Raw genomic sequence first — 21198 nt, 5'->3', positions numbered from 1 at the left:
CATCATATGTATTAGGTTAATGTTCACTGTAGGCTAAATTTTAATATTCAAAATGAGAACTATAAGATTGTTAAAGTTGTTCACAAGAAAACCAATCTGAATATGGGGCAGCATAATAAGAAGCCATTGATGAATATGATAATGGCATCATTGTCAAGAAACTCTAGGAAGCAAAGATGTATGGAAACACATCACTGAAACTGAGGCAGCAGAGATACGAATTTTGTGTAACTCAAAGTGCTCACTTTATCTTGACTGAATGATTGGTTCTGTTTGTCGTTTCATAATGATTGAGCCCACAATAAGAGAGATTGGTTCTTTAAAGGAGGACCATTTTGATAAATTCTGAAGATGAACATCTAAGTATTGTCTAAGATGCATCATCAGAAGAGAAAAAAAATTGGCTTTGGAGAAGGTTGTGATGATTAGTCCCCTTTCTCACTTGAAAATTTAGTCTTATATTCCTATTATGCTTAAAAGTAATGTGTGCACAATCAAATAGAAGTCAGCAACGTAGAATGTTCTAAGAAGGATTTCTTAGTAGCTCCATTCAATCCTGACACCAAAATTCGATTATGTTAGGTAGATAGGGTTCAACAAATCTAGGATCCCCATTAAAACAATACCCTTTGGAGATTTTAACTTAGGAATTTCAGAAGGTGCTAGATGATTTGGGGAGCTTATTAAACCTATAAACTGTAAAGAGGATTTGGCATTGTTTAACATAGTTTCTTATAAGAAAGGAGTAATAGGGACCAGGCACCATGTTCTGATATCACTCTCTGCTAAGAAACTGCAGATGCCTCTTAACAATTTTGGCTAAAAGAAAATCTCCGAATAGATTTGGTTAGAATTGGTTTTCTTGTGATATTTTACCTGTTCTATATGGTCTTGTTGGTGATGAATCCTTGCTTTGTATTTTTGTTATAAATCCTTGCCTTGTGAATTCCAGGGAGAGCTACTGAACTCAAAAACTCTTGATCTTAGTAACCTGAGGACAATACCCTGTGGCTTCACAGTCTTTGTTTCCTTTCTGCAGGAGCTGTGTTCTGCTCTGGACACTAGATTCTAAGTACTGGGGAATGGGTGGGGGGGGTTATAAGCTGCTTAGTGGGAGTCTTCTTCCTGCTTAAAGTAACAGCCACAAAGAGTTCACTCATTTTCATAGTTCCATAACTTGTCTTGTGAAACATCAAGACAGAGTTCCTTGGCAGTGACAGCTCTAGGTATTAATGTAAAATCACTATTTGCTCAATGTTGTATCATATCTAAAAGTATTATTCTAGGTGATCAGAATACAGAGGCAAAACTTAATTGGAGAAACTGGAAGTTCATTGTCTTAGGTTTCTCTCGCTGGTAGAACAAATTACCACAAATCCAGTGGCTTCAAACAACACATAATTGTTATCTTATAGTTCTGGTAGGTTAAAACTATGACATGCCTCACTGTGTTAAAACTGAGGTGTTGGTGGAGCTGTGTTTCTGTCTCTACAGGTGAATCTATGTCCTTGCCTTTTCAGCTTCTAGAGACAGTTCACATTCCTTGGCTTAGGTCCCTTTATCTCCAGTGGCAGGTGGAGTCCTTCTCACTTCACATGACTCTGACCTTCTCTTTTGCCTTTCTCTTTCACATTTAAAGAACACTTGTGATTTGGGCCTTCTTGAGTTATCCAGGATTATTTCCCTACTTTAAGGTCAGCTGGTTAACAACCTTAATTTCATCTATAACTTTAATCCCTTTTGCCATGTAACATAATTTTTTCAAATGTTCTAGGGATTAGGATGTGGGCATCTTTGTTGGGGGGGTGTTATTCTGTCTACCATACTGAGTATTTACACTGTGTATCTGTGGCTTCTTGCCTACTCTTCCTTTCTCAAATCTCTTTGAATAAAACCAACCAACAAAAAACCCACACTTGTGAAAGGCGGATACGATTCTGTGCTGAATTTCTAACATTTGCATGCAGATGTACTCTGCATCCTCCCCCACTGAGGTCTCTGCCCCTAGAAGTCTGATATATCTGGGTACATTAATAGGCTTCTTTGATGGTTGGTTTTTCTTTCGGTATGACATAGTGGTTAAAGAGTTCTGCTGCTAACCAAAAGGTGGGCAGTTGGAATCCACCAGCCACTCCATGAAACCCTATGGGGCAGTTCTACTCTGTCCTATAGGGTTGCTATGAGTCAGGATCAACTCCACAGCAAGAGGTTTGGTGTTTGGTTTTTGATACTTGGCTTGTCTTTGAGTACAGCCTATGATGAACACTGATAAATATTCTAATGAGGGCTGACAGTGAAGCTGGGTATTTATCCCTGCCTCACTCCGAGCAGTTATGTTTTAAGCTAGCCGCTTCCTTTCAATGAAAGCCACAGTCCTTTTTAAAGTGTCCCTCTTGGTAAGGCTCTCTGTCCTTCCAGTTCTGGTAACTGCTTCTCCAAACCCCTACTTTGAGCCAAAGAATGATACCAGCCCCACTGTTACTAATTGTTGTGGATTGAATTGTGCCCCCCGCGTCAAAATATGTGTTATAAATCCTAACCCCTATAATCCCATTGGGGAATGGGTTTTCTTTGTTATGTTAGTAAGACAGTATTAGTATAGGGTGTGTTTTGAGTCAATCTCTTTTGAAATATAAAAAAGGGAGATTATGCAAGACAGATGGGGGAAGATAGATGCCACACCACATGAAGGTCACCAAGGAAACTGGGAACAAGGACTTTCCCTCAGAGCCTCCAGAGGTTTCTCCAGTAGGCCTTCATCCATTTTCTGAACTTTTCAAGCACTTTTATTGAATCTAGCATCTCTCCATTGCACCAGTCAGAATGGGGGTGAGGAGAGGTTTATTTTAGGATTTGATGTTATGCAGATCTGGGAGCTGGTTACACAGTCCATGTAAGGCTACTGTTTCTGAATTTGGTCCTTGAACCGGAAGTTATCAGGGCAGGAAGTTGGGGAGGGAGATGGATGTAAAAGGAAGGCAGCAAGGAGAAGCTGAAACTTGTCAAGCTTAGATGGAATGTGTGAGGACAAACTAGAATCCATATAGCTGTCTCTCCATCTCCATCACAGACCTAAACCATACCTAGGCCAGGAGTTGAAGAAGCTGTAGCCAAGAATCTGGCAGCACCTGGAGGAGCCAGAAAATGAGCAGCAACTTTTGCCCTGAGCCAACCTCTGAAATATAATATTTAGCTATTCCTCTATGTCTATTTGCCAAAATTCACACAAAATTTCTCTTCTGGTCTATGCAAACTCAGAAATATGCAGACAGGGAAACTCTGAGAAATGTTGTTTGAGCTTGGATAAACTGACACAGCATAAATCCATTAAATCCACATTGACCCTTTGATATTCAGATGGCTCCACGAAAGTGTAAAGAAGTAAACAGTGATTTCTGCTGCCATCTATTATAGTCATTCATTTTCCCCCAAAGCCTAGAATATCTAGAAACAGGTATGGAAATTTGTTGACACAACTATCCCCAAATTCTAATTAGGTCCCTATGAACACATGAACAAAGAATTTGATTTTCCACATGTCTCTCTAAATAGGAGTATATTACCTTGAGAAACGTCATTAAATCTTTTTCTTTTACATCTTGCAATTTATTTGGAGTACAAAAAATGTTAAAATGTAGTCTTTCTGAAAATTAGTATGTTAAGATTCTTGTGAGTTATGGATCAGGCTTTTTAGATAGTAGTATTTTAAAAAGTTAAATTTTCCTTAATCTAATAAAAAGTCTACAAAAAAGTTCTTATAAATTCCTCAAGTCCTAACATTCTAGAGAGCAGTATAAAATTTAGGATAAACTGACTCAGCATGCAGTGTATACTCTTTTTTTTTTTTTTTTTGTCCTTTAGGTGAAAGTTTACAGCCAAGTTAATTTCTCGTACAAAAATTTACACACATATTGTTATACGACATTAGTTGCAATCCCTACAATGTGACAGCACACTCCTCCTTTCTATCCCTGGTTTCTTGTGTTCATTCAATCAGTTCCTGTCTCTTCCCACCTTCTCGTCCTGCCTCTGGATAGAAGCCCCCCGCCATTTGGTCTCATATCAGATAGAACTAGGAAGCACTCTCTTCACAAGTATTATTTTATGTTTTATAGTCCAGTCTAATCTTTGTCTGAAGAGTGGGCTTTGGGAATGGTTTTAGTTCTGGGTTAACAGAGCATCCAGAGTTTCCTCCAGTTTCAGTCAGACCATTAAGTCTGATCTTTTTACGTAATTTTGAGTTCTGCTTCACACTTTTCTCCTGCTCTATCAGGGACTCTCTGTTGTGTTCCCTGTCAGGGCAGTCATTGATGGTAGCCGGGCACCATCTAGTTTTTCTGGTCTCAGGCTGTTGGAGTCTCTGGTTTATGTGGACCTTTTTCTCTTGTGTTAATATTTTCCTTGTGTCTTTGGTGTTCTTCATTCTCCTTTGCTCCAAGTGGGTTGGGACCAATTGATGCCTCTTAGATGTCTACTCGCAAGCTTTTAAGACCATAGATGCCATTACCAAAGTGGCATGCAGAACATTTTCTTAATAAACTTTGTTATGCCAATTGACCTAGATGTCCCCTGAAACTATGGTACCCAGGCGCTGTCCCTCAAAGTATTTGGTTGTGTTCAGGAAACTTCTTAGCTTTTGCTTTGGTCCAGTTGTGCTGACTTCCCCTTCATGGTTACTAGCAAGCACAGTCTGGTAAATAGAGTTACATCAAAATACTCATCACTACTAACTTGAAACATGTAAAATGTTATTGAGGATGTCTTTATTTAGTATGCTGCTTACTGACTTGTAAACTGAACAAAAAATAATTATAAAGACTTACATATACTTATTTGAAACCTTGGCCACCTGATCCAATTTTTTGCCTTAAAATAATATGCTTCTCAACTATGAATTTTTCTAACAGCCTCAGTTGGCAAAGCTTTATTGTATGTGAAAGTGAAAATTAAGGGGAATAATTTAAAAATATTAAATAGTTACATTAAAGAGAGACAAGTCTGTTAGGGAAAGGGGTTTCTTTGAAGAGTTATATTTTAATTACCAAGAGTGATGATTAATAATAAAGCTAGACTCAGCCATGACTACATAACAAATTACAGTTGTTGTTATGTTTGTAGTCTGTTTGCAATGTGATTTTATATATTTCTCACAAGTGGATTAGACAATTTTTTACATTTATTGCTTCCTATTTTTCTTATTTTAAAAGTAGCATGACGGTAAAGACTCAGAAGACCTGTGCATTGCATAAATTGATAAGGATGGGAATAGTTTAAAGAATACAATTGAAAACCCCCATTGAACTTTATGCTGAAATAAAATTCCCATTACTGCTGCATGGGGACCAACCTGTTCTCCTTTGACAAGGACAGATTTTAGATTGAGCACTCTTAGGTTGTAAATTACCATTCTTGATAGCTGGCCTCTCCTGTTGATGGTGCCTTAGAGAAATGGGACGGACTGTGAAAAGTTGTAGATTTCAAGAAGGTAAAACTCCATCCCATAACCATCCCTAACCTCATATCCAAATTTCCATGTTTCAAGGGAAAGAATAATAATATAAGGACACTGTTGAATTTAAATAAGGATAAAGGACATTATAATTACAAATCTTAGTATCCATTCCTAGAATGATTGGCTGACACTGTCATTGGCATCCAGTCACCAATTACATCAAATCTGGCCACCCGAGGTAGGGAAAAGAGAGGGCCTGGATGGGAGAGCCATCTCTCTGGATTCATCTTCAAACTTGCAAGGAATTTTATTTTGCAATTTATCTCATACAGCTTAGGCTAAATAATTAATATTTAAATAAGGTACGCAAGACTTTTCTAGAACAAGGGAAAAGGAGAAGTGGGGATTTCACAGACAGAGTGTGGAGGTCTGTAATTTTTTCCTGTCACTCAGAGATAAGAATCAGCATTGCTACTCAATAGAGACTGCTTCCCCTTGGAGTTAGCGGGAGCTTCTAAATTATTGTTTTGTTTTTGGACTCATGAATTTAAAGTTGCCAGGATAAAATGAACATAGGTTATATTTCTGTCATTTGAAAGAAAGCCTGTCCCCCATACTGAAAAGAGTCCACATGCAAGTGTGTCATTCAGGCCCTAGGAAGCAGATGTTTACTTCTTAAATCAAGGATTCTCTGCAAAATCAATTTTTGAACTCATTATGTAAATCCATATTAAACTATTTAGTCTACATTTAACACCATAACAAGGATAACAAGGATAGTCAGGGTAAATTAAATGGATTTTATTTCCAGGTGGTGGGGAGCCAAAGTTATTCCTTTTAATTCTAATTTATGTCTGTGCTTGCCACAATCAAAGAGAGACTAAGAGGGGAGAAAAGAAAAAGAAGTGATCATTTTTACTATTCTGATACTTAAGAGCTAATCAAATCAATATGTTCCAGTCCTGGCAGTGACAGTACTCAGCAGTTACCTTATGGCAATGCATGCATGACCCTTTAACTCATTATACCAAGATGGCACTACAATGAGTTCCTTCCTCAAAGCTGAGTAAAACATGTCCAGCAAGGAGGAATCGTCTCATCAGTAGGAGAATGATTCACTTATACCCTATCAAGGAACTAAAGATGCATAATAAGGCCCTGTCACACTCTTCTTTAAGCTTTTCATTACCATCAGCAATGCCAATAACTTAACAGGATTTACAGTCAGCTTCAAAAGCTCTCTTTCAATTCAAATGCAAACTGCTAGCCATTTCTCCTTCCCTATTATTCTCTGAATTCATCTTTTTTCTCCATGAGCAGAGTTGCCACTCAGTTCAAACCATAACTATTTCCCTCCGGAGACATTACAAAATATTCTTCATCCATCTTCCCTTCTGCTCCAATGTAATACATATAGAAATATGCTTTTCGGCCATCCTATTGATTTTGTCTATCTTGATTACAAATTTTTTTATTATGTGCTTTAAGATCTTTTAAATATTTACCTACCTTGCTTCATCTCTTACCGTATCATAGATTATGCTTGGTATTGTCAATTAACTAGTAAAACAAAGCACTTGTTTTCCAGGCCTTCTAATGTTATGAATCCGCCAGGTGCTCCTTGGAAACTCTATGGGGCAGTTCTACTCTGTCCTATAGGGTCGCCATGAGTCGGAATCGACTCGACGGCACTGGGTTTTTAATGAGTAACTGGAGTCCCTGGATGGTGCAAATGGTTAACGTGCTTGGCAGCTAACTGAAAGGTTGGAGACTTGTGTCTACCCAGAGCCACTCTGGCAGAAAGAACTGGAAACCTACTTCTGAGAAATCAGGTAAAAGGTAGAAACAAAACAAGTATGAGGTCATTTGGGTTCAACGTGAAAATCAAGATTCTTCTTTTCCATCTCCTCACTATAAAACCGAAAAACCAAACCCATTGCCTTCGCGTCAATTCCAACTCATAGCGACCCTATCGGACAGAGTAGAACTACCCTATAGGGGTTTCCGAGGCTGGAAATCTTTTCAGAAGCAGACTGCCACATCTTTCTCCCACTTCCCCACTATAAAGAGAGAGTTAAAAGAAAAGATATAGAAAAATATGCTATGGTATGTTTACCAACAAAGTATGATGTGACCAATATTTATGAATCTATCAAGTCTTCCATATTGTATGGATTTATAGCTATCACTGGTATCAGTATACTTCATATTATTGCAGAATTCATTTCTAATTTCAGAGTCTGCCATATAGCCATATCTTCTTGACTAGCACTGAGCTAGCTCCCTCCTTAAAGCTCATGCTGAACGAAGGGCAAGGTGAATGACAAGCGTTTATTTGAAGAAAAACCTCTGCCTACATAAAACTGGAATGAGCAAATCATTAAACTGATATCTCAAATCTTTGCTGCAAACCTTCCCACTAGCAGCCATTTTGAGATAACTTTTCCCTTAGTCTTGTCTACTGGGCTAGATCCCTGGGTTTTTAATGGAAACTGTGGTTGAAATATTTGTTTTAATTATTTTCTTGGAGGTTAGCAAAATGCACTAGGAGAAAGCTATCATTTTATCCATACCAGTAAATGCCTGCAATCTTTCTTAAAACTAAACAAAACCAACAGATGACTTTAAAACAGAACATTTACATAGCAGTTTATAGTCTACAAATTCCTTTTACATACATTTGTTGCATTAGATTTTTGAGACAATTATCTACTGTATTTTATAGCTGAAGAAACAGAGCCTTGGGAAGATTAAGTAATATTGCCTAAGACTCTGCTCATAAATGCATGCTATATTCCAATACATATATACTTAAGTCTCTACTATTAAACTGGATAAGGATGTAGAGATGAGATGTAGATCTCATATAGTAGGTGAATATTATGTGTTAAAAGATCAAATATCTGATATATGCCAAACTGGGGCCATCAGCCCCTGGAGGAGAGTGTGAGGTTGAGTGTCAACATTTCTCTAAGGGAAAAGAAACTTAGCTACCAAGGCATATTAAGAGAATGTTCTAGGAAAGCTTATGAACTATAATATCATGACAATAGGAAATAAGCTTCGAAAATAGGAAGCGGCACTTTTATTCATTTGAACTCAATGTGGAACCTTAAAGAGAAATTTTGTAGCTTTAGTGTCTTAGTTATCTAGTGTTGCTATAACAGACATGCCATAGGTAGATGGCTTTAACAAAGAGAAATTTATTCCCTCACAGTCTAGGAGGCCAGAAGTTCAAATTCGGGGTACCAGCTCCAGGGGGAGGATTTCTCTCTCTATTAGCTCTGGAGAAAAGTCCTTGACATCAATCTTCCCCTGGTCTAGGAGCTTGTCTACACAGGGACCTGGGTCCAAAGGACGCACTCTGCTCTTGGCACTACTTTCTTGGTGATATGAGGTCTCCCTGTCTCTCTGCTTGCTTCTCTCTTCTATATCTCAAAAGAGATTGACTTAAAACACAACCTAATTTTGTAGATTGAGTCCTGCCTCATTAACATAGCTGCCTCTAATCCTGCCTCAATAACATTGTAGAGACAGAATTTACAACATACAGGAAAATCACATCAGATGACAAAATATGGACAATCACACAATACTGGGAATCATATACTAGCCAAGTTGACACACATTTTGAAGGGGCACAATTCAATCCACAACAGTGAGCATCTCATTTTGTGTGGAAAAACTGCCTAATGACCTATTCCCAGTTTGGGTGTACCAACATAATAGTTTAGTACATGAAGTTGGCTCTTCTAAACTATAGAACTCCAAGGGGGGAAAATTTTTTTTTTGATCCCACATTAATACAGTTGAGCATTTAAATCATATTAGCTTTTTATGTTGAGACAAAAATTTTATTTAATTGAAAACCACTGACTAATATCCAGACTAAGCTTTACATTCTTTCTTACACAGTTACTTAGATGCTATTACAATGACAAATTAAATTCTAACAGATTGTGAAGTGTTAAGACTAATTGTACAAATTTTCATTGCCTCACATAATTCCACTGAAGCTACTATATGAGAGTCAACATTTAGTAAGAAAGACTATGATAGTTGCAGTTAATATATAAAGATATGGTATGTATCCAAGTATTCCTCTTGTCCATTTGGATTTCTGAACAGTCTTCTCATATTGATAAGAAACAACTCACAAAAACCCATCTGAAAGATTTCAGTTTTATATCTAGTGTTCATGGTCAGACTTGAATACTTTCAATAATTCTAGGCTATATGATATACTACCTTAATAAAATGTTTTAAATTTGACAACATTTGTAATCAGTAACCTTTTTCAGATGAGGACAGGTAATAGATAAGAGCTCACATTTTTCTAAGTGTTCTAACCAATATACTTCTCCTATTACAGTGGAACTCTGTCCTGTCATCAGTATTGGGGGAAAAATAAAACCAGTATTAGACAAAATCCAACATTAACATGAGACACATGTTCCACATTTACTTCTATGAAAGACATAATTTGGAATCTTGCCTAAGCAAATTTGCATTTAAGCAAGTATTTATAAAAGTATTTATTCTACTAGCGATCATGTGGACTTTCCCCACTGCTGATTCGTGCATGGTAGAATATGATGAATCCATCATTTCTTTCCATGTCAACTTTATTTTAGATTCACTCATTTCTGTTATTAAATTAAAAATATTTCAAACTGTATATGCTCCAATCATAGCTGTATTCCTAGTTCCATATCTCTCAACTTCCCTGCCCAACAGCCAGTTATTTTCAATTACCTTCCACTTCAGGGCACTTCCAAGAAACTGAGTGCTGCCAAGAAGCTAGAACTAGGGTAACTATATCAGAAATGAAGTCCATTTGATTCTGATATTTTAAGTCTATCTTACCATTTGGTCCTGCCTTGCTCCCTATCCAACCTCCCATCACCAGCTAATTGCTAACTTCTCCACCCAATCGCCAAACTGTCTTCTTAGTTTATAACTACCTATCCACATTCCAGTTTACCAGATGGTGACCACTTCCATTATGTCAACCTGACCCTAACTTAATTGCTTACTTGTTTGTAACACTGGCTACTAAAATGTCTTATTTTTGGAACACCTAACACATTCGACTCGATGGCACTGGGGCTGGGGTTTAACACATTCTTAACACTTTTTAGCTGTACATATCACTGAAGAGTGAACTTGGAGCTGCTAGTTAATCTCCATCATTTGGAAAGGGTGCCTCTTAGGTCACAACGAAATAAATAAAACAAAATAACAATAACTCCTCAGCTCTTAGAAGAGATTAATAGACAATACAACTGATATAAATTGGCTAAATTGTTTTAATTTCCACTCACTGCCACTAATATTATATGGTTAAGCATTTCGGGTGTTTACCTAGTCAGTCTTCTGAAGTGTACAGGTGAGCGCGCACACACATATGAGTGCGTGTGGGTGTGCATTTGTGTTATATTTAGAGACAGGCAGCTCTCTGGAACTGTCCATGGTGTTACAATGCCAGAAATGTTACATTATTTACAGACACTCCCACAATATAATGACTTTTTAAATACCATTGATCTTGATCTTTACCTTGAGGAAACGATATTTATGTCACATATTACAGAGCATACATTTAAAATATTTTTCCCAAACTTATTTTCTGGAGAGAACAAAAAAAAAGTCATTAGCTCAGTTCAATTTAGTCGATTATGTTTACTTTATTCCCTAAGTCACTAATTGCTAAACATGGAGTTGCTAACTACATATAAAGGACTAGGTTGAAACTTCATTAGCCCTATGTAAATACTTTCCAACAATGGACAGTGGCTTTAATCGGTCATTGTCCATGCTTCAGTAAGAAGCAGATTGTTATGGTTGCCAAGAGTGACACTCAGCCATGAACTTGCAGACAGGCCAAAGCTGAACAGCTGGGCAATGCAGGCCCACGAAGTGCCTGAAAATACACGGTGACCACTTATTGTTAAAACTTAAACAGAGAGGTCTATGTTCTTCCCACTACGGTCAGCCTCACGGCTTAATTTATATTTATAACTGGCCTCTCTGCCATCTGTGCACATGGCCTACCCTGCATCTCTGAGCAATTGGAGTGGCATTATTGGAAGACCTGACTAAATACCCAGGAAAAAGCAATCCATCATTCATAAGAGGGAAATGTAGGGCAGTCACAATGGTGTCCTGTCACGCTTCAGGATTTTTGTCTTCATTTTTTTTTTTTTTTACTTTCATTCTAATCCAGTGCCAAATACAATAAACACTGACCAAGGGTGAAGAATCCACTGACGAAATTTTAACATCCAGATGGAAGAATAATAAATTACCAAGATGCTCCTAGGCTGTGTATAGTGAGGAAGTATATGATATTCTTCTGAGGGGAGTCTCGTCTCTTTGTGGGTACATAGACCTAAAGACCTAAATGAGAAACCCTGGTGGCATGTGGTTAAGGACTAGGGCTGCTAACTAAAAGGTCAGCAGTTCAAATTCACCAGGTGCTCCTTGGTAACCCTGTGGGGCAGTTCTACTCTGTCTTATAGGGTTGCTATGAGTCAGAATTGACTTGACAGCAATGGATTTTTGGTTTTAGACCTAAATGAATCACACCCCAAATGGAAAGCAAGACGCAGTTAGTAAAAGTTAACAAAAAAAATCAGATCTTCCTTGGTGTAAGTGAAATATAATGCCTATAATAGGTTTACTGAATGAGCTGAACTACTGGACTTTAAAACGAAACTGCTTTATTTTTCTCCTATTTTATCTACTTTCCAACGCACTCATTCATATCTCCCTTCCCAACCCTGGTACCAATGTGGGCTAATCCTCTGGCCCTGAGGTCACATTAAAGTATTTAAAAAGCTGTATCTTCAGATACGAAAACAACAACAAATCAAAACATTAATATTCAATTTAGAGTTTCTTCCCTCCTCTCAGAGATGGAGAAGAGGTCAGTGGGACTATCGCCTGTTTTTTCACTTTCTTGGCTCAACTTTTTCCCTTCTGCTTAGGCCTTCTCCAGGGTTAGAGAGGGGAAGATGGACTTGGAGTGAAGACAAAGGCTGTTTTCCACAGCTTGTACTCTCAAAAGTCCAGTCATGGAGGGCATCACTTGCCTTTTTTTGTCAGGTGCTTCTGTGAATTCTTCAGAGACCCCCTACATTAGTAATCCCCTCATTGTAACCCCCACCCACCACCCCGAAGTAGGCAAGGTGCATTCTGGCTGACCTTCTGCACCAGCTCATACCTTGGGTCCTGCCTCCAGCAATGCTGCTGTCTTTTGATGGGGGGTAGTCCCAGCAGATAGGACCTCTTGGGTAGGGTCATTTCTAGGTGATTTCAGTCCTGCTTTCTTCAAATCGAACTCACACCCAGGGGTGGATTATGCAATAAACAATATAAGTACAGTACTTTTTTTTTTTTTTACTTACCTTCCTTACCAGATCATCTGTATTGAACAATTTCACATGGGTTTCACCACATCAGTGAAACTGTTTACTACAGATTAGTAAGTAAGCACGAGTAAGCCAATTCTTACCATGCTTACTGGCTCAGCCACCCTGTCAGGGATTGTAAATTTAAAAAGAGGTTTGATTCTGTAGGAAGCTGCTGTTGGATTGGGAGAAAGGCAGATGCCAACCATACCTAGAAGCAAATTCTTTGACGTGGTGAAAAAACGTAAAATTGTTCATGACAGATGATCTGGTAAGCAAGGTAAGCACCATGCTTACCTTGCCTATTGGATAATCCACCCCTACTCACATCCTTCTCACAGTAGTAGAAATAGGGCTTCTTCCCACTCCTGTTCCCTCCTTTCTCATTCCAACATTGTGGGAAGCTCCAGACTGCTCTCAGCCCTGGTAAGTGCCCAGTCTCCAATTTTTGCTAGCACCTTCCGACGCCCATCCCCACTCACTCTTTCCAGGAGGTTTTCTTGATATCTTTACAATGTGGCTTGTGAGGAAGGGACAACACCATGTTCATCTCTAATCCTATGAGTTCCCACACTGTATAGCATCCTTCCTTCCTATGGGCAGTTGCAGGGATGGCCACTGGACCAGATGGGTCAGCTCTTAGCAAGTCCTAGCAGGATGTATCTCACACCTCTCTTTAGAAATATGGGGTTACTTATTTCCCATTTCCTCAGCTTTATGGCAATAGCTGAAAATCAGGGTTAACTAGAATTTTCTTATTCTGTTACTTGTGTAGCAGCCAGTAGTATGTTAATTGTGGCTATACTGTTGTCACTAACGAGATGGTATAACTGTTAACCCTTTTGCTGCTATTGGTCTAATGGTACACCACTCACTTTTTATGACTCTGGACCTTGAAGGTAGTACATTATTCTAGTTCTAATGCATTTAGTGTCAAGGTGGGTCCCTTTTGAAATGGGTGAAGCCAAGCAGATGGCATTGGAGCTTCATTATTGTGTATCTTGAACTTTCTATTAGGTGATGGTTTCTGGATGCGTTAGTTTTGTAGACTTTTTTTTTTCTCTTTATTTCTGTGACATAAGGCTTGGAAGCATAATTATGGCTTTCCTGTGTAATAGTTAGGGAGACCTGATGGGTTTGCTTTGGTTTTTCTGTGTCATATTTGGAAAACCAGAGGTTCCCATGTAACTTAATGGGAAGGCACCTGCAATAAATTGTCTATCCAGTCCCCACTGGCAGACTGTCCTACTACAGATGGGTGGCTCCACAATGCCACTTGCCTTATCACTGGCTTGTATTACCAGATATTTCTTAAAATCCACATTACTAACTAAAATTTTAAATACATTTGATTAGTAAGCATGCACCCCAATACTGAAAACACATGCCATCAAAAAATGAGTAAATAAGGAGAACAGGAGAGCAATGATGTTGGAGGCTCCTTTTCTCCTACTTATCCATTACTGTTTCAGCAAAAGAGACTGTACTTAGTCACATAAATGGTGTTACGCTAACATTTACAGCATATTAAATGGAGAGGGAAAATAGTAGCCTGTCAGAGAAATCAGTGATCTTGAACAAGAGTTAATTGTCCCTTTTAATTCCTAGATAGTTCCTCGACCCACCTGGACCATTGTTCTATGGTTGCACTATTTTTATTTCAGTAAAGAAAAAAAGTGGGAAGTCATCTTTATAAGCATTATTATGAGTGTCATCAAATAGAAGCCTAGGGGTGCACAAGACAGTAAGGACTTCATAGGCACACTTTAAACGATGACATCCAAAAAGAGACTCTGTTTCATGTATTACAGCTACTTTCTACTAAACTTACTGCAGGGCAAGATTGAGACAAGACTGAGCTATGTCAAGAGGAAGGAAATCAGTCTGAAAAATGAGTTGAAGCTGACATCACAAAAAGATGGTATGAACATGTTTCATGAGAGGTATTAATATTTTAGTTAAAATACTTGGGTTAATATAAACAACTTTTCAGCCAAGGAAGGAAGGAAGGAAGGAAGGAAGGAAGGAAGGAAGGAAGGAAGGAAGGAAGGAAGGAAGGAAGGAAGGAAGGAAGGAAGGAAGGAAGGAAGGAAGGAAGGAAGGAAGGAAGGAAGGAAGGAAGGAAGGAAGGAAGGAAGGAAGGAAGGAAGGAAGGAAGGAAGGAAGGAAGGAAGGAAGGAAGGAAGGAAGGAAGGAAGGAAGGAAGGAAGGAAGGAAGGAAGGAAGGAAGGAAGGAAGGAAGGAAGGAAGGAAGGAAGGAAGGTCCTTTTTTTTTTTTTTTACTTTCTTTAGTGCTAAATCTTAGCATCTAACCAGCACCGCCCCCCCCTTTTGGCAGGAATTGTGTTATTATGGGGGTAACACAGATACATCTAATATAGATTTAGGCTAGTTTCGAATAAACCATCATATTGAACATCCAAAAGATGACAAAAATAAAAACAAAAACTGTATCAGTTATAGTAAAAAAGTAAAAATTATCAAAATCTAGTTTAAAAGAAAAGGAAAAATACTTTTACTTTCTTTTTTTTCCACTGCCAAGCCTCTATCTGCGGGTAGGTGTTTTCCCTTACACCCTCCCATGTTTTAACTTTCAAAGGATTGTTTCTGTTATTTTTCTGCCAAATTTCATTGATTCAAGATGACATATGGGTATGTGTGTATTCCCTATATTAAGATACATATATTCCCTATGTTAAGATATATATTCCCTATATTAAGATAAATGTGTGTGTATGTATACATATATGTGTGTGTGTGTGTGTGTATTCCCTATATACATATATATACATGAAACACTAGGAAGAAAAGTGGGACATAAAAAATGGGAAATGGCAGTAATTTCATGTTTGGCTTGACAGCCAGAGGTCCCATTGTTCATGGTGACTTTCCCTCACTGGGACACCTCAGTGCTTTGCTATGAGCGTAGAACTACCACCACAGGAGAGCATGATGGGCAGAAAACAGTTGGAAGAGGGATACACATTTGTCTCATTTTCTAGAAGGATATATGAGCAATACATAATGTACACCTTAATTAAGTAATTTCAAATTGACTTGAAGTAGGAAAACCAACACAGATTTTCCAAGTGGACCATGCATAATTGTAGCTGCATTACCAGAGCAAAGGTCCCATCATCTTACCAGGCTTAGGGACAATGAGCTGTGCACTGATCTGGGCATTTCCAGCCTCATTTTCTGCCACACATTGATAAAAACCTTCATCTGACTTCACCACTCCAAGGATCCGTAAGTTGCTCCCTCCCTAAAGAGAGAGAGAGGGAAAAAAAAAAAAAAAAGCAGGTAAAATATTTTAAGAAGCTAAAAATTCAAAGTGGCAAAATGAACATAAGTAAAACTATAGTAAAACTTCACAGAAGAAACAAGAAATGTTCCCCCTGAGTGTTCTCTACCTCACGGAGGTACCCTAGGTATGGGAGAAACGAAGGTTATTAGCGATGGCAACCTCGTCCCTTATTATTGGAGGAACTTGAGGTTAAGCAGCTACTGAGGATAAAAAGGCAAAATGAAACAAAAACGCTGCTCTTTGGAGTTTTTAATAGACAAGAAATTTAGGTTGGCTATTTTTCAGAAGTATTAAAATTGTAATTCTTTTACCTGTACCCTTTTGGGGGTTTGGAGAGTAGGGTCTGATGGATATTTTATACCCATGTCATTCTGGTTTTATAACCAAAAATGTTTACCTTCAGTAATCCATAAATTAAATCCAGCAATGTTAACTCCTGTTTTATATAAACTCAGTCACCCTCTTTTTCAAGGATGGATGATAAAAAGATTTGGAGACAGCATTTAATTATACTAACTCAGTTTATCTTCGATATTAGTGTAAGAATTAGTTCAGTAAGCGAAACGTGTTAAATCACTTCCCCTGCGGTCGTTAAGAGATAAATATTACCTCATGGGGAATTCTTAATTGTTTTTAGTGTCTTGTACTCAATTCTCAGCTGATGTAAAATTCTTAGATAAAGCTGGCTAACTCCTAATTAACAATTTTTATATAAGTTAGTATATATTTGTGCTAAATGTTACATGTGCGACAGAAAATGGCTCTCAGATTTCCGGAGCTATTGGGGGAATATTTTTAAGCACAATTTAATGTAAATAGGACACATACCGTATATTTTATTTTTCACCTTAAGAAAGGAAACATTTAAATAGGTTGGCTGTAATAAGTCATGCTTGGAGAAAGATTATTCAAACAGTATAAAAATAAATGTTACATTTTATCATGTGTCCTTAAGGGCACTCAATAATTTCCTTTATATGCAAGTAGCATATATTCCAGGCATATACAACACATTTCAAGTTGCTCAATGGCAGGTCATTTTTAATTCCGTTTAGTGGAAATAGCATTGCATTTAAAGGAACTAATGGATTGGTGTGACATTCAAAAGTTTTTTTTTCTTTTTTCCCCTTTCTTACTTTATTCCCAACCAGTTACACAAATGCAACCAAAAGTGAAAAATGGCAAATGGTGATAAAAGTGCTACAGATACGGTTTATAGATTTATTCCTTAAAAAACTTTTATAGGATGCCAACATACATGCACAAACAGATTACGAGAGTGTTTGAAAGTTGATAAATTTTAGACGAGGCGTTTAAGGAAAGGCTGTGTAATGCCATGGAGAGGGCTTGTGTCCAAACTCCTGGAATGCCTAGTTCTAGACCCTTTCTGCCTGGAAGACCTTGCTTAGATGACTGCTCTTCTCTAACAGGGTCATCTCTGCATCCCAAACATAAGGGAGGTAAACCTAAAATCCCCTTCCTTAGTTGCAAAATTATTTGGTATCTGGAAAGTTCTTTTTCATATATATATATATATATATATATGTTGACGGCACTGGGTTTATGCGGTATACCCACCCAGTGCCTTCGAGTTGATTCCGACTCATAGCGACCCTATAGGACAGAGTAGAACTGCCCCATAGAGTTTCCAAGGAGCGCCTGGCGGATTCAAACTTCCGACCCTTTGGTTAGCAGCTGTAGCACTTAACCACTACGCCACCAGGGTTTCCATATATGGTATATAAACATTATATACATAAACATCATGTATATTAACATATATGATATATATAATATACAATTATGTATATAAAATATATATCATATAAAATTATTTATATATTCATATATTATACCTGAGATCAGAGGCTCCAATGCTAACCTACACCAAAAGGTACATTTTTAGAGAGCCATTTTAAATAAGCAAAGCCTTCTGCCAATAACAACAGCCAAAACAACAATAATGATAGTTTTCCTTTACTGAGTACTCACTATGTACCAGGACAACAACGCAGTGAACATTTTTATCATTATTCCTATTATCCTACAAAAGGATAGGTATAAAGAGCTCACTAAACCCTTCCGTGAAACTCTAAGCTTTATTTTCAACTACTGTCCTTTGTCTCAGTTCTTTCTGACGTTCAAAATGACAAAGCAATATGAAGTCTGGGTCTCCATGACACACCTACCACTGCAGTCACCACTGTTACCACCACATCTTTACTGCCACTGCCACTGCCCCTCTCAACTGCTCATGTAGTAACAACTAGTCCTACCTGGAAGAGTAGCAAAGAAATGCTGTCTGTATTATCAAAGGAAGATTATCCTAATTATAAGTAATATGTCTTGTTGAAACTTTATCATGATGGGTAAAACTCAAAAAGAAAGACCCTCCTGGCTTAAAATAGTCTAGAACTAGGTTCTAAACTCTGTTCTCCCAAGAGCCAGCAGTGAAAATACTTGAAAAGATCACCTTAGGTTCTCTGTCTCCTCTCTTTCTCTCTTTCTTTCTCTCTGTGTGCGTTTAAGACCTTGACTATAAAACAATTAGGGGTTGAACTGTTAAGTCTAGAACAAATTTAGAACAATACTCTTAACACATCATAAAAATTCCCAATGGAAATCTTCTTCCCAGGAAAGAAAAGCAACTGATGAATTAGTACACAATGAAGGGGATTGCAAAGTTAATACGAAAAAGATAATTACCACTATCTGAAAGTAGTCACTAGGAATGACCACATCTCCATTCTTCATCCAATTCACTGTGGGTACAGGCTTTCCAGAGACTGCACATTCAAATTCAATGTCCATGCTTTCATAGGCATAGAGGTTGGAAGGGTGAATTAAAAACCATGGCGGAACTGCAAAGACAGAAAAAAAAAGAAGCGAGTGGGTGGGGATGTAACCTTGCATGCTAAGGTCTTCACTGAGTTAGAAATCACCACTCCGGGAAAGAAATATTTGTAATTCAAATCATTCCCATAAACTTTTAGCTTAATATGCATAAGCTATGGTAGGACACATCTTTTTTTTGTTTTTGGCTAAATGCAGTTAAAAAGTTACAGTTAATGGTGTTTTGTCACAAGGCAAAAATAAAAAACCAACTTTGGGAACAACAATATATACTGTAAACGTGCTGAATGCCCAAATGTTTGCATACAATTGACCTATACACTGAAAAGTACGTAAATGCTGTTAAGTAAATAAAGTAAAAGTATAGTGTCACTGTGAGTTGGAATTGACTCTAAGGCTATGGGTTTTTTTTTTTTTTTTGGTTTATAGGAGGGAGGCAATGTAGAGTACAAGACAAGAACCCTTAGTAATTCTATAATTTAGAGATTTGTTAGGATTTAGTCAATGTATATGGACCCATTCCCTGTCGAAACTATCTGTGGCAATATCCAAAACCAAACCGACTGTCATAGAGTTGATTTTGATTCATAGTGACCCTACAGGACAGAATAGAACTGCTCCTTAGGGTTTCCAAGGCTGTAATTTCTATGGGAAGAGACTGCCACAAGAAAAGCTGGTAGGTTCAAATTGCCGACTTTTGGTTTGCAGCTGAGTACTTTAACCACTCCACCACCAGAGAAAATTAACTATATCATCCTTACTGTGGACACATTTCTATTGCCCTAGTGATTATCTATTATAGTATATTACTATACTGCATTATTACTTTCTCAGTATGATGTGTGATATGCTATTTTAACTTAATTTCTTAATTAGCATAGTATTAGTTACTCTATGATGGAGAATTGGAATAGAAAGAAAATTACAAATACAACATGCGTTTGCTAATAAATCTTTCAGGTTCCGCTCCTCAGAGCCGTGGCAAGGAGAAGAAAAATGTAAAGTAATGTTCTTCCTTTTCCTTGGGGAACCTTACAGCGAAGTCATATTTGAATATTCATAGCAACTGAGAAGCCAGATTCAATTTACAGTGAGGTAGCAGCCATGATCTCTTTTTCACATAGGAAATAAATATGCATTTTTATTAGTCATTTTGAAACTTAGATGGTGTTTTGTTTTTGTTATGCTCAATGAGCAAGTGCCAATTTTTATTCCTTGAGAAACCGCCATATTTTGCTGTTTCCAACCACCATCAGCAATAGTAACCACTGCCATCAAAGGGGATTTGCAATCTTTGACAGTCACTGCCTTCTAGAAAAAATGGAAAGTTCCCAGTTTTAGTTTTTCCTACTGAATGATCTTGGATGTCTCTCTCTCTGTTCCCTTTCACTCTCTCACTCTCCTAATTTGTAACTAAATATTTGAACCTCCAGTACAAAACACTTTTTTAAATTCCTTAATTTTCTGCAGGAGCAAATCAATTTAGATGGCTTAGTTGGGATGCATTAATATTCATAGACTAAAGACAAGAAAATAAAATAAGTTTCTGAGAGCCCTTGTAAAGAGAACATGCCCTTTTTATACAGGACTAATTTTATTTACTTACTGTTGATACTATTATTAGTTTGATGAGACTTTTTTGATTTCTTGGCCAAATTAACTGCAAAAGACATCAGAAACATACTGAATGCCTCCAGGCATATACATTAGTTGTCTCTTTTGGATTCTGTTCTGTTTTACCAGAGATTTTGATCAAGTCTTTATTTACTAGCCAACAACCAATATTTACTGAGAGCTGATTAGCCTAAGTGCTTTATATGTATTATTCTCATCCAACTTGCTGAGGCAGGCTTTATTATCCTCGTTTTACAAATGATGAGATTGAGGTACAGGTGATTAATGTTTCCAAATTCAATAGTTTGTAAGTTGTGGAGCCAGACAGTCTGACTCTCTTGGCTGCATTCTGAACTATTCTGCTACAGCTTTCTCTTCTGCCAATTGAAAATTCCAGCAGCAAGATAACGCATAAGTAATCCAGTACTCTTAGAAATAATGGAGATAAACAATTAGAGGTGTTAAGAAAAAAAAAAAAAAATAAACAAAACAACAAAAATGCACTATGTTGTCTAATCCACCTCTCCCTTTAAGTCCTTCTTTCTTGGTGCCATGAAAAG

At 37.6% G+C, this 21198-nt stretch overlaps 1 protein-coding gene across 1 annotated transcript in view; it reads right to left on the bottom strand.

Moving 5' to 3' along the window:
* Positions 1 to 21198, bottom strand: part of DCC (DCC netrin 1 receptor) — a 1314656-nt gene that overhangs the window by 506553 nt on the left and 786905 nt on the right. The window contains exons 6-7 of the mRNA XM_049901020.1: positions 18878 to 19032; positions 16009 to 16129 (exon numbers count right to left, since the gene is read on the bottom strand). Of these exons, the coding sequence (XP_049756977.1) occupies positions 16009 to 16129; positions 18878 to 19032 (276 nt within the window). The remainder of the gene's footprint in view (positions 1 to 16008; positions 16130 to 18877; positions 19033 to 21198) is intronic.

The sequence above is a fragment of the Elephas maximus genome, chromosome 11 (assembly GCF_024166365.1).
Source record: "Elephas maximus indicus isolate mEleMax1 chromosome 11, mEleMax1 primary haplotype, whole genome shotgun sequence".
NCBI lineage: Eukaryota > Metazoa > Chordata > Mammalia > Proboscidea > Elephantidae > Elephas > Elephas maximus.
Note: the sequence above shows the minus strand (reverse complement) of the source record. Positions and strands in the feature narration are given on the sequence as shown.